The 15,211-nt window shown below is 37.3% G+C and overlaps 1 protein-coding gene across 1 annotated transcript in view; it reads right to left on the reverse strand.

Moving 5' to 3' along the window:
* Positions 1-15,211, reverse strand: part of LOC134803426 (insulin-degrading enzyme) — a 67,614-nt gene that overhangs the window by 40,075 nt on the left and 12,328 nt on the right. The window contains exons 10-16 of the mRNA XM_063776244.1: positions 14,680-14,794; positions 13,733-13,870; positions 12,743-12,864; positions 9,115-9,199; positions 8,142-8,270; positions 4,873-4,955; positions 763-907 (exon numbers count right to left, since the gene is read on the reverse strand). Coding sequence (XP_063632314.1) covers positions 763-907; positions 4,873-4,955; positions 8,142-8,270; positions 9,115-9,199; positions 12,743-12,864; positions 13,733-13,870; positions 14,680-14,794 — 817 coding nt within the window. The remainder of the gene's footprint in view (positions 1-762; positions 908-4,872; positions 4,956-8,141; positions 8,271-9,114; positions 9,200-12,742; positions 12,865-13,732; positions 13,871-14,679; positions 14,795-15,211) is intronic.

Here is a 15,211-nt window from a genome sequence, read left to right on the forward strand (position 1 = left end):
CTAACCTAACCCACTTTTGTGGCAGCAGTTCGTTTTTGCGAGGGTCACAGTTCTAACCTAACCTAACCCACTTTTGTGGCAACAGTTCGTTACCATTCATTATGGAAGGTAATTGTTATGATAATTGATCAATAGGAAAAGTAACTTTTATGACAATTGATAATTAGGGCAATAGCCATTAGGTCAAAACAGTTAGAGCATATTATTTTATGCCAAACATTGTTAGGGATTTCGAAGAATATGGTAAAAAACATTAGGGATCTTGATAGTTATGGTACAAATGCTTAGGACAAATGAGTCTTAGGCTAACCATTACATTATGGAAAATAATCGTTATGACAATTGATCGTTAGGGCATGTGCCCATTAGGACAAACCAGTTAGGGCAAGTGACTTTAGGACAAACGTTGTTAGGGATTCAGAATGACACCCGTGTGTGGTCCGTTCAATTCGCCGGAACTCAGTACTTCGGTTACTGAGTGCCGGCGAGTCGAACGCTACAGAACCAGTCTAAAATGTGTCATCGAGATGCGTAACAAAGGCACGTTATCGGAGAGCGCACCTACACTGGTTTTTTGAGCGTTGGACTAGCGCGCGCTCAGGTGCCAAATAGAATAATTAAGACCCTTTTTTGCAGGTAAGTAGCACGTGCGGATTGACTTAACAATAGACAAAGGATTAGCCGTCGGGGCCTATTAGAAATCTACTGACTATACCACTCTTCCCTTACTTATATTTCTCTATGCCGTTTACATGTACTCACACTGACGCCGTACTTGGCATTTCCGATGCTCCACCGTAGCCCGGCCAGCTCCGCCGAATATGCGAACTGCTGCAGACTGTCGCGGAACACTAGCACCCATAGAGACGTCAGGTTGCAATTGGTGGGGTCTTGGTAGGCGAGCGGGCTGGAAACAAATGACAAATTATAGTCACAACACACACATGAGCAGCCGATGCAACGGAGCCACGCCGTTTTGTCGACTAAATAGTGTTTTCTCAAACATGCAATGAAATGTCGTCACTCCGGGCGTTATATCAGGCTTCGAAGTATCACGTTTAGGGCGGAGCAACTCCAGAGAACTGTAAAGGAATTTCATACAAAATTTAAGGCCTAGGCCGGGAAGTAACTTTTTTTTAAATTTCGATTTCAAAGATGTGTGACACACCATCGTGGCATTCAGCCATTAAAATGATAACACACTATCGCACCGCTTTAAAAAAAACTATAGGCAGTTTATGCTTTATGGTTTATGGTAAGATTTCTTTTTTTTTTTTATCTTTATAGGGCTGTATCTCCTAAACCGTGCGTCGCAGCGCAAAAATAATAAAATGTTCGTTCCTCTGTAAGAAACCCTTCATTAATATTTAAAAAAAACACACAAAAAAGAAAAAAAAAGAAAAAAAACTTTATAATGCTGTATCTCCTGAACCGTACGTCGTAGCGCAAAAATAATCAAATTTTCGTTCCCCTTTAGGAAACCCCTTAATAACATTTAAAAAAACACAAGAAAAGAAAAAAAAAGCAAAAAATATATTTATAGGGCTGTATCTCCTAAACCATGCGTCGTAGCGCAAAAATAATAAAATGTTCGTTCCTCTGCAAGAAACCCTTAATTAATATTTAAAAAAAAAGCACAAAAAAGAAAAAAATAAATAACAAAAAAACTTTATAATGCTGTATCTCCTAAACCGTACGTCGTAGCGCAAAAATAATCAAATTTTCGTTCCCCTTTAGGAAACCCCTTAGTAACATTTAAAAAAACACAAAAAAATTAAAAAAAGAAAAAAAAACAAAAAAAATATTTATAGGGCTGTATCTCCTAAACCATGCGTCGTAGCGCAAAAATAATAAAATGTTCGTTTCTCTGTAAGAAACCCTTAATTAATATTGAAAAAAAAAACACAAAAAAACTTTATAATGCTGTATCTCCTAAACCGTACGTCGTAGCGCAAAAATAATCAAATTGTCGTTCCCCTTTCGGAAACCCCTTAATAACAATTAAAAAAACACAAGAAAAGAAAAAAAAGAAAAAAAAAAGAAAAAAAATATTTATAGGGCTGTATCTCCTAAACCATGCGTCGTAGCGCAAAAATAATAAAATGTTCGTTTCTCTGTAAGAAACCCTTAATTAATATTAAAAAAAAAAAAAAAAAAGAAAAAAAAACTTTATAATGTTGTATCTCCTAAACCGTACGTCGTAGCGCAAAAATAATCAAATTTTCGTTCCCTTTTAGGAAACCCCTTAATAACATTTAAAAAAACACAAGAAAAGAAAAAAAAGGCAAAAAAAATATTTATAGGGCTGTATCTCCTAAACCATGCGTCGTAGCGCAAAAATAATAAAATGTTCGTTCCTCTGCAAGAAACCCTTAATTAATATTGAAAAAAAACACAAAAAAAAACTTTATAATGCTGTATCTCCTAAACCGTACGACGTAGCGCAAAAATAATCAAATTTTCGTTCCCCTTTCGGAAACCCCTTAATATTTAAAAAAACACAAGAAAAGAAAAAAAAAGCAAAAAAAAATTATAGGGCTGTATCTCCTAAACCATGCGTCGTAGCGCAAAAATAATAAAATGTTCGTTCCTCTGTAAGAAACCCCTAATTAATATAAAAAAAAAACAAAAAAAAAAGATAAAAAAAAAACTAAAAATGCTTTATAATCCTCTTAAACCGTGCGTCGTAGCGCAAAAATAATAAAATTTTCGTTCCCCTTATGAACGCACTGAATAGCCTATCACATTAGGACATGAAACAATCATCATCATCAATTTTTATTATTTATTTCATTGCATGTTTAAGAAAAGCACTATACATACCTCGGCGTGAAAAGGGGTTGTCGGCCTCATAACTATCCGGCCTCACTAAGTTCGGCCGTCTATATGCATTCGGCCGGCAACCCCTTACTTCCCAGCCTCTGTAGTAATGTACTATTAGTTTTAAGTTTATAAAATACATATGTATGTTAGTCTGTAAGGTATTTGTTATATGGGCCTTGTTGCCTGAATTAAATTTCTAAATAAATAAATAAATAGTCGTATGGTTTTAACCCTTTACCAGGCTGACAGTTCAAAAATGACAATCAAATGTCAGTCTTACTGATCGAAAATAGAATACATGTTTGAAGTGCCGTATGTAGGAAATATATATCCCTTAGCCTGGTAAAGGGTTAAAATGTCGGGATCCACTTGAGAGACTACCTGACGATGAATAGCTACAAATACATTATGTATTCTAATAATCTGATGAGTACAGTGATTTGGTTTAGACTGTAATGCTGTATATATATATTTTTTAATAAAATAACTAAACGGCATTGTTATCTTATACCTTTGAACAAGCAATTCTTGTATATATATTTATTTATGTATATATTTAATTAATTATTTATGTAATAATGCCTTGGAATGCCATTAATACAGTAAAATTATATAGCGTATACATTTAGCGTTTGCGTCAAATCCGGTAGTTCTGATTTTTTGCAGACTTATTTATGATGTTGGTCCAATGAATAATCCAAGTTGGTGACCTCGAGCGCCGAACGCAACTTTGTCAAAAATCGAAAAACCTGCGAAAATTTTGATTTTTGTTTAGTTTTGGGCGATTCTAACCCTAAAGGACTAGTTTTTGATAGTACCTTCCTTAGACGTTTTTAAAGAAGACTAAATTTACTACAATACGAGATTAGAACTGTCTCTGTAGATTGAATAGTTTCCGAGATCAAGGCTAACAAAATTTAGATTTTTTTGAAATTGAGCTCGTAAGCTAAGTGAGTGCAGTGAGTATGCACTTTTGACTCAGGCTATGCCGCTTGGCACGATTGTCCCTAAGGTCAAACAAAGCTGATTTGGCGCGGTAGCCACGATATCGTACCATGCCTACCCACCAAAAAGGGAGGGGAAAGGGTCGGATCCCCAGGTCCAATCTAAGCTATATTTCTCCCTGCTCTTAGCAACTAGGGCAAACTATATATGATTTTCATATAATTTAGGGCTTCCTTATTCTATAAAGTACCACTTCAAAGCAGGCATTCATACATTTTTTTGTAAAAATATGAAGGGGATTGAGTGACGATTTCCATAGAAATGTAATTATGGCCAAAGTCAAAAGTTAAAATTCTTTAAAAAAAAACACTTAACTTGGCATTTTAAATGTATGAATATAATGTTTTATCCCTAAATTATATGAAAATGATATATAACGTGCCCTAGCTCCTAAGAGTAAGAAGAAATATAGCAAAGATTGGACCTGGGGATCCGACCTTTCCCCTCCCTTTTTGGGGGGTATGCACGGTACAATCTCGTAGCTACTGGGCCAAATCAGCTTTGTTTGACCTTAGGAACAATCGTGCCAAGCGGCATCGCCTGAGTCAAAAGTGCATACTCACTGCACTCACTTAGCTTACGAGCTCAATTTCAAAAAAATCTAAATTTTGAAAGCCTTTATCTCGGAAACTATTCAATCTACAGAGACAGTTCTAATGTCGTATTGTAGCAAATTTAGTCTTCTTTAAAAACGTCGAAGAAAGGTACTATCACAAACTAGTCCTTTAGGGTTAGAATCGCCCAAAACTAAATAAAAACCGAAATTTTCGCAGGTTTTTCGATGTTTGAGAAAGTTGCGTTGGGCGCTCAAGGGCACAAACTTGGATTATTAATTGGGCCAACATCATAAATAAGTCTGCAAAAAAATCAGAACTACCGGATTTGACGCAGAAGAGCCACGTTACAAAATTCTACAATTTCACTGGACTACATTGGATCGGCAATCTAAGGATGTGGGTTCGGGTCCCACGTTGGCCAGAGTTGATCATCGTTGATTTTTTCATTGTGATTCACATCTGTATTTACAATTAATAGATTCCTTACCTGACCAAATCAAAAGTTAGGAAGGCCTTCGGCAACCGGAATTCGTTGTCTTGTTTAAACCACAGTCGCATCAGCGGAGAGTCCTGAAAAAAAAAACACAATATAATTATTATTATATTAGAAGTATTGGAACAAATTAAATTATTATCAGAAAATATTTTAAATTGTTTTTATTTCAAGTAGAAACACTACTATACACGGTGTAACATGAGGAAATCGAATAATTTAACCACGCATTTCTGAGGTCAAAAGAAGGAAAAAATGTAATATGAGTTTAGGTCAATTTCGCCAAAAAAAAATTTTTTTTTTGTTTTGTTCATGTTTCAATTTTTTGAATGTATTTATACGTAAAAAACCGGCCAAGTGCGAGTCGGACTCGCGTTCCAAGGGTTCCGTATATTACACCATTTTTAACAATCAGTGCCGGATTAAGATATGTTGATGCCCTAAGGGTTTCTAGGTGCCCCCTCTCCCTCGGGTCATCAAGATTACATTGATTTTTTGGTAAATTGAGAGAAGTTCATTGCCGCGTTACAGCTGAGAATGGAAATCAGTCACATCATTTTATCACGGAAGTTGACAGTACTGCAGCAGTAACGTTGCAACAGAGTAATGTTGCTGCAGTCGCCACCCGAATGTCACCTTTATCATACCTTATAAAGTTATTGAAAACGCGAGCGAAGCGAGCGCGAAAATTTTTCGATATACAAACGCAATTTTACTTTTAGTCCCAACCAGGCGCGAATCCAGGATTTCATACAGAGAAGGGATGGGACAGTTTTCTATCAGCCTAGCTTCGCATAGGGCTCGATATTTCTTAGGCTTCGATATTCGAGGTTGTTTTCATGCATAAAATATGCAAGAAAGCAGAGCTTGGAATTGAATTGGCGAAGTGTGAGAAAGGCAGTAGGCCTAGCTGCGAAAGAGGAAAGCTTGGATTTGGATCCACGCCCAAGTGTAATTAAGGCAGAAGGCCTCGCATAAGACCTAACGCCGAACCGCAAAAGAGTGGGTTGAAATCGAATCTATGCATGTAATCACGACTCTTCTACTGCTACCGATTGTTTCGCAAAGAATTACGCGCCATTATTTTTGCAAATTAGCTTTTGGACAGCTAAAAAAAATCGTGTGGTAAAAACGATGTGTCTGTCCCTAATTTTAAAATTTGTTCACCTTTTTTAACCTGGCATTTTGGTGCCCCTCCTGAACGTGGTGCCCTAAGCACGTGCTTGTTTTGCTTATTGGTTACAAAGTCTTTATTAATTCAACCATTAAAGTCGACGAGTACAAAAAACTTTAAGCTAGCTCTCAATTTAACATTTTTTTTAAACATTATTTTTAATTTGACCTTACAATTACTCGTAAGTAGGTAAGACCGTTAAATATTTAAAATGATTATCTTATCAGAAAATTATCACCAATTACTCTAAGAAAACTACTACTCTAAGTAGTCCGGCACTGTTAACAATGTATTTTTTATGTGAAACGTGAGTGAAATCTCTTTAAAAAATCCGTAGGGGTCGGATTAAAAACTGTAATTAAGTCCGACTCACGCTTGACTGTACATTTCTTATAGGTTTTCCTGTCATTTATAGGTATAGACCTATTTTATGTATTTTTTTCAAAATTTTAGACCTAGTAGTTTCGGAGATAAGGGGGGGGGGAATGGTCATTTTTTGCCTATTTTCTTGAATAACTTCTAAACTGTTGATTCGAAAATTATAAAAAAAAATTATTTGAAATCCTTACAATAAGCTCTTTCATTTGATATGTAACATGATATAGTTTGAAAAAAAATTTTTTTTCTTTTTTTCATTTACCCCCCAAAAGTGGCCCCCATGTTTAAAATTCATTTGTTTACGTTACATGTCCGTATTCGGGTCACAAACTTACATATGTGTACCAAATTTCAACTTGATTGGTCCAGTAGTTCCGGAGAAAATCGGCTGTGACAGACGGACAGACAGACAGACAGACGCACGAGTGATCCTATAAGGGTTCCGTTTTTTCCTTTTGAAGTACGGAACCCTAAAAATAAATATTATTGGTAAACTTGTCACTTAAAATTAGTTTTTACTCTTTTTTTCGTAAAACCTACTTTTTGCAAAGTGTTACTTGTCACTTTTTGACATCCCATAGCAGCAACATCACCATCAAAAAGGCCTTTTACACTATGTAACAATAAAAACTTGTTTTTTTTTTTAATTCATATTATCTCTGAAACCAGGCGAATTTCAAAAAAGTTTATAGGACATTTTTGTCTCTAAATATGATCAGGAATACGCTGTTAAAATTATTCGGTTTCCTTATGTTACACCGTGTATAACTATATTAGGGTTCCGTACTCAAAGGGTAAAAACGTGAGCCTATTACTAAGACTCCGCTGTCCGTCTGTCTGTCTATCACCAGGCTGTATCTCATGAACCGTGATAGCTAGACAGTTGAAATTTTCACAGATTATGTATTTCTGTTGCCACTATAACAACAAATACTAAAAACAGAATAAAATAAATATTTAAGTGGGGCTCCCACACAACAAACATGATTATTTGCCGTTTTTTGCGTAACGGTAAGGAACCCCTCGAGTCCGACTCGCACTTGGCCGGTTTTTTTTTTATTTAAACAATACCTAAAGGAATTACTTGTAAGAAAAAGTTATTATGATGTAAAATATTTTTTAATGATAATTTTGACATTTCGATTTAAATAAAATAATAATGGAGTATTTATTATTAAATTTGTCAAAATTACAATAATTCAAATTACAATACATTATGCTTATCCAAATTAAATTAAAAGATAAATTATACCACTTAAAATTAAATTACAATTAAAACTTAGATTGAATAATAGGAAAGCGGGATTATATTGGCGCGTATGTGGTCGATAAATCGTACTATGCCTGGAACAGGGTTAATTACTAATGCAAGTACATACATACATATATACATACATACATATAATCACGCCTATTTCCCGGAGGGGTAGGCAGAGACCACGGATTTCCACTCGCTACAATCCTGACATACCTCTTTCGCTTCCTTCACTTTCATAACATTCCTCATACACGCTCGCCGGTTTAGGTTGCTCTTGACCTGGCCTTTCTTCAGGATTTCCCCATGCAATGCATGCAATGAATGCATGGAATGCATGTAGTTTAAGAATTCCACTGTCTTAAAGACAGGTTATAATAGACACTCTATGTTATAATGGAAAATCTGTATTATCCATATATTATAACCAACAATAAATTGAAATTGATAACTTACCCTGACCATAGAGGGCGCCACGGCGCCGCAGGTGGGGTCCTTTTCCTTCTCCAGCTCTAGTCGTGCAGGAATGAACTCGTTGGGGGGCGGCAGGTGCAGCGCGGGGAGCGGCTTCATGGAGTTCCACTCCTGAACAACAGAAATTATTATAGTCACAGAATAAATAATAGTACTAGGTACAGAAGATTCACTCTCTAACAAAACGCGTCTGTTACGATCAGGACAGATATGGCCGCTAGGTGGCGACAGCGCCACGCGCGGCTTATGGCTTTCCCCAAAATTGGGGCGGAACGGATGTACTTTTAGCTACCTGTAGCAAAGCGACGAAATCGCGGAGTGAGCCACGCCTGATTCCTGCAAGGTTCACGATAAGCGTGGCGTTTGAAGAGTTAATAAACTGCCCCACATAGGGTCTAAAGGGGACGATATCCTGTCAGTAGGGAATAATACGCGAAACTCTGCGTAGGGGGCGCCACTACCACTATCCGTCACAATCTGGGGGTCTACCGCGAAACTAGAAAATCTAAATTTCGTTATCTAACCTCTCTATCACTCTTGCATAATCGAGCGATAAAGAGGCGGATAACTAAATGTCGATTTTCGCGTTTCCCGGTAGGCCCTTGTTAACAAACCGCCTTGATGCATCAATGTCATATTTTATTGTTTGCGAAAACTTGTCAAAAAACAGTTTAAGGTACTGTGACAACGATAACTGGTAGATAAACCGATTATAAATTTAGCCGTGGACATTGATGTAATCTGGACAGTTAACGATATTACATTTCTCCATTTATTTACATCTAAAGGAAATTATAAGTTACTCTATGGTTTACTAGAGGAGCTAGTGCTGCACTCTGGCGGCAGATAATTGCAGTAATACCCCCTGTTGTTCGGAACTGTCTCATTTTGCGTTTAACTGACAGGCTGACATCGTCCGGCGAACTGGTAATCTGTGGGCCCCTTAAAGGCTTACCTTGATTTTCTTAGGGTCAATGTCCTCCTGCAGATACTTGGTGCCGTACCACGGCTCCACCTGCGTGCACTTGTCCGCAAACACCCTGACAAAATAACATAGACAATGTAATAGGGTATAGGCTACATGACAAATTTTCATTGATGGTATCAATCAATCAGGTTTGTTTTTAAGATCAAATGTCTATATGGGACCCATTGCATTAAAGCAATACAAAAGTCAGAAATGATAGTCAAAGTCCGACAGTCGTACTTCACTCGCGAAACGCCCCTAACAAAACGATAAGTGACCGTGACGTCAAGGTCACTGAGAGTCCATCTTGAAGTATGAACACTATGAACAAAACAAGAAAATTGCTTTTGTGTCGGTGAAATATTGCGTTTATGTATATAGTTGCTATACAATCTTTTTTTGGATAAAATGTGAGGAATCGAATGGTATCCTTACTTATTTCGTTTTTGGAAGTTAAAAAAAAACTTATATTTTGAAACTTTCAGATGCTGTATTTTTGTATTATTTCCATATATTTTTTTTAATATCCACAATATGTGATAAATTGCTCATTTGCTATCTATTTTACTAGATTTTGTTATAAAATTCAACATGTGTCATCATCCCTATTATACTGTATTTAAAATAAATTATTTTACACCATGCATGAAATAATGCACCACATAATTATTAGAAAAACACAGATAGGAGTTATTTTTAAACACAAGTCCTATTTAATAAATCGGATAGAAATATAAAAAGTAGGTGAGTTGACCGTGACGTCACGACGTAGTTTCATATAAATTCCATATTATAGTATGAATTATCTCAGGTGAATTTTTCGGGCTCGGACCGTAACTTGTTAAACAAAAGGTATTGTTTCCTTTATGCAGTGGTTACAATGCTTACTGCTAATAGCTCCGACATAAGTAACGGGAACAAGTCCGTTTAAAAAGCAAATTTACCATTATAATTATATGGTTCAAATTCATGAAACAGCCCATTCGGAGATAACACGTTTTGTTATCTCCAAAAAAAGACCACTCTGATTGTTCTCTGAACGATCTGTCATATGGATTAGAACCTTAATACTATCACGATAGATGCTTTTTAAACGACATGGCTGCTTTGGCACGTGCTGTAGACTGCTTTTAAAAGAAACAAGGGCTTTTGTTTAAGGGATTAGCACCCGAGCCCGAAAAAATCATTTGAGATAATTCATAAGAAGACAGTTCTAAAAAAGTAACTGATTTGACTAGTAGGAAAATACCCTATTCGTTACCTTTATCATATAGTGGCTCTGTGAGCTGTAGACCTCGCGAGCAGAGCTTTAAATTACATGGTGCTAAGAGCTTTAAATATAGTAAATTAAAAAAAAACAATACGAAATTTAAGTGTAAAAAAATAAAAAAAGTTATCCCAGCATACAAATACTGGGGATCGAACCCAGACTCTCTGTTTAAACAAAAAAAGCGAACGTTTACAAACTGAGCCAAATAGTTCTTAGACAAACTGACGAAATTTAGCTACTCATTCTCAAGTTAAAATTAGTTAAAATTAAATATGTCAATACCTCCGAAACCAGCGAAATAAATTTTCTGAATTTTTGGCCATTTAATCTATAAACATATCTCAAAAAGAAAAAACTCTTAAGATATCGATACGACTATTTGTTTAGGCGCGAGGTATCACGACTCCGCCATTTTAAAAAATTACCAAAAACTGGATTGACATAAAATTTTTATTTAATCATAGAATCTGGTCACAAAATTTCACGAGAATCGGTTGAGAACTGTGACCTGTAGAGGAGAACATCCGGATGGACATACGAAAGCAAAATGCCCGAGTCAAAACGTAGACCTTCGCTACGCTTCGGTCAATAAGTAAAGCAAGAGTGGTAACTCCATACATCACTTTTCTTACCAAAACGCGCGTTACGCGTTATTTCGTAGTCGACATCTATCGTCAAGTATGGGAATATATCATTACTGCTAGCCGACAATAGATGTCGCGGCGAACAAAAACTCTAATGCTCAACAATGTTACCGGATTACTCGAGACTCTATTTTCAACTCCTTTTGCTTCTAATTGACCGAAGCGAAGCGAAGGTCTACGTTTTGACTCGGGCGTTTTGCTTTTGTATGTCCGGATGTTCTCCTCTACAGGTCGCAATTCTTAACCGATTCTCGTGAAATTTTGTAACCGAATTCTATGAACCGATAAAATATTTTTGTCGAGCCGGTTTTTGAAAATTTTTCAAAATGGAAAAGTTGTGATAGCTTGCGCTTATACAAATAGTCGTATCGGTATCATAAGAGTGTATTCTTTTTGAGACATGTTTACAGATTAAATTTCAAAAAATTCAGAAAATTTATTTCGCTGGTTTTGGAGGTAATAAGATATTTAATTTTGTATGTCCGGATGTTCTCCTCTACAGGTCGCAATTCTTAATCGATTCTCGTGAAATGTTGTAACCGAATTCTATGATTCGATAAAAAAAAATTGTCGAGCCGGTTTTTGTAAATTTTTCAAAATGGAAAAGTTGTGATAGCTCGCGCTTAAACAAATAGTCGTATCGGTATTATAAGATTGTGTTCTTTTTAAGACATGTTTACAGATTAAATGGCCAAAAATTCAGAAATTTTATTTCGCTGGTTTTGGAGGTATTAAAAGATATTTAGTTTTTACTTGAGAATGAGTAGCTAAATTTCGTCACCTCATGTAAGAACTCACGGAAGGTCTGATGGGTTCAATCCCCAGTAATTACATATATGCTGGGATATAAGTTTTTGTATTTTTTTACACTAAAATGTCATATCAATTGTTGTTTTTTATTTTATTTTTTTATTAAAAAAAATTAAAAACTTCGTATTTTTTATTTATCAAGCGCGGCCAGCGCGGGCTAAGCGTATTGTAAGCAGGTTCGATAGATAAGGTTTTAATTGTCAAATTAGATTCTCTAAATTCTTCTAAACAACGGCGCCATACATTTACTCAGTTTTAAGCTCTGCTCGCGAGGTCTACAGCTCACAGAGCCACTAGTATTAGTTATACATTGTTTTAGCGGTACATTTTTCGTCAGTAGCGACACTTGTGCCATCTGGTGCCGACTGCAAAAATTATAGTCGTTTTGGTACCAAAACTGATATATGGAGTGGGCACTCTTCTATTCTTACTTCTATGGTATTAGTGATAGGTTTCTTTCATTGTATTTGCAACACCTACACTCCTCAATTTCTATGTAAATTTATTAATTTCCGCTACCCAAAGGTTGTCTGGAAGAGATCACTTTTTGGCGATAAGACCTCCTGTTGTTTACCTCTGCTTGTATTTCTCTTTTCTTTTGTATTGTTTTATTTTATTGAGGTGTGCAATAAAGAGTATTTGTATTGTATTATTGTTAAAATATTATTTATTCGAGTGTTACTTACTTCGCTACTATAGCGACGCGCACGTTTTCGGCCGTCAACATAGTTTGTAATATATTTTGTATTGTATTATTGTTAAAATATTGTTTATTCGAGTGTTACTTACTTCGCTACTATATCGACGCGCACGTTTTCGGCCGTCAACATAGTTTGTAATATATTTTGTATTGTATTATTGTTAAAATATTATTTATTCGAGTGTTACTTACTTCGCGACTATACCGACGCGCACGTTCTCGGCCGTCAACATAGCTAGCAGCTCGTCTACCAGTTCGGGCTTCCACTCTGTCAGCAGGTAATACGCACTCAGGACGTCTTCCATCGGGAATTCCTGTAACAAATAATAATGTTACGTAATGTTACTTCATCATCGTCATCATCATCAGCCTACTCTCGTCCACTGCTGGACATAGGCCTCTCCTATTGCACGCCATTGAGCACGATTTGCGGCAGCTCTTGCCAGCCGCCGCTTAATGTTAATCATACGGATACAGAGAAATCATAAATCTAACTCCAGAGAATTAATCCACTTGATAGCTTCGTCGTTCAACTTTATCAGGTTTTCTGGGGGGCCTCCAGTATATCGCGTAAATACGCGGGCACTCTTGGAAAATATGTCGGATACTCTGTTCCTCGGCACCACAGTGACAGGCAGGAGACTCCACTCAGCCGCAAAGTTATTTATATAGGGCACAGCGACCGTGGCCGGTGCGAAATCTATTAAGGTTACACCATGTCCGCCTCGGCTTTTCAAACCCACAGTCCACAGTAATGTTACTGAAGTAAAGGTGCGTTCAGACTTGGCGAATACGCTAGACCAGGGGTGCGAAACTCTTCCTTTCGGGCATTCTCGGCTTCGTTCGGCTCAGCATTGCTCCGAGCAATTATTAGGGTTGACACAACTTCGTCAGGTCCATTTTCTAAGGTACTTACGTGTAAAAGACCGACATGTGAGGTGACCAAAGACCTGGTTTCCTGTGCGTCTTTGAGGACTTTATCGATAACACAGTTAATCAGTAGTAAACCTTATTCTTTCCTGACAAGGTCTATTTTCTAAGGTACTCACATGTAAAAGAGCGACGTGTGAGGTGACCAAAGACCTGGGTTCCTGCGCGTCTTTGAGGACTTTATCGATAACACAGTTAATCAATAGTAAACGTTATTCCCTTTTAACAAGGTTTATTTTCTAAGGTACTCACATGTAAAAGGCCGACGTGTGAGGTGACCAAAGACCTGGGTTCCTGCGCGTCTTTGAAGCGGAACTCCATGGCCATGAGGTCTCGCTGCTCCTCCCAGACCCAGCGCTGGGGCTTGGTCTCACGGAGCATGGCTATGTACTGTCAAAAGGAAAATACAGGGTGAATCTTAACCTTTCTAACCTTTAAACGAGCAATCTTGTATATATATAATATCTGGGAGACCGCGAGCTTTGCTCGGAAATCATATAAAAAGTATAAAAACTCAAAAATGCGCGTTTTCCCAGAGATAAGACCTAGCTAGATCGATTTTTCTCCTCCGGAAACCCACAATAGCAAATTTCATCGAAACTGTTAGACCTGTTTCCGAGATCACCGAAATATGTATCCCGAAATATATAGGGTTATTCACCAGTAAAGATCGGTTTTCCTAGGATAGCGGTGCCGTCATATAGCGGCCGTCTCCATACTAAATAATACGGCTAAATATGGATGTCGTAGTATTTGTATGGAGACGGCCGCTATATGACGGCACCGCTATATCTACTAGAGCATAACTGGCCGGTTTTAGTAACTGGCCGCCCTAAACTAAAAATGAATTCTATTCACCTATAAACAGAATTCATTTTAGTATAAGGTTTCAATAACTGGTCACCTTATTCACCTATAAATAGAATTAATTTTAGTTTAAGGTAGCCAGTTATTGAAAGCTGTCCAGTTATTGAAACCTTATACTTTTATAACGTCATTTTCCGAACGATTTTTAGAACGTCAATTCTCGGTATTGTTGTCAAGCGGACCCCAGGGTCCCATGAGCAGTGGCAAAATGCCGGGATGGCGCGAGGAAGAAGATTATCTGCCCTCCTAAGCTAAAAAGCGGTATTTGCATTAAATTTTAATTAAACATACGTCCTCTTAGCTTAGGAGGGCAGTTATATGCTAGGTCATACCTGGAACACTAGAGCAACGATGTCGTCAATATGCTCAACGCCGTCCTCGGTCAGATCGACTTGCACTCCAAAGAAACCGAAGCCGCGTGCGCCGATACGTGTCCCGCCCACCAAACTGTGACAATAAACACAGCTTAGTATCAATAGGGTATTCGACTATACTCTGTATCTTTAGGTATTTAAAAAACCGGGCGAGTGCGAGTCGGACTCGCGCACGAAGGGTTCCGTACCATAATGAAAAAAAAACGGAAAAAAATGCAATAATAAAAACGGTCACCCATCCAAGTACTGACCACGCCCGACGTTGCTTAACTTTGGTAAAAAATCACGTTTGTTGTATGGGAGCCCCATTTAAATCTTTATTTTATTCTGTTTTTAGTATTTGTTGTTATAGCGGCAACAGAAATACATCATCTGTGAAAATTTCAACTGTCTAGCTATCACGGTTCGTGAGATACAGCCTGGTGACAGACGGACGGACGGACGGACGGACGGACGGACAGCGAAGTCTTAGTAATAGGGTCCCGTTTTA

This window comes from Cydia splendana, chromosome 26, assembly GCF_910591565.1.
Source record: "Cydia splendana chromosome 26, ilCydSple1.2, whole genome shotgun sequence".
In the NCBI taxonomy this organism is placed as follows: domain Eukaryota; kingdom Metazoa; phylum Arthropoda; class Insecta; order Lepidoptera; family Tortricidae; genus Cydia; species Cydia splendana.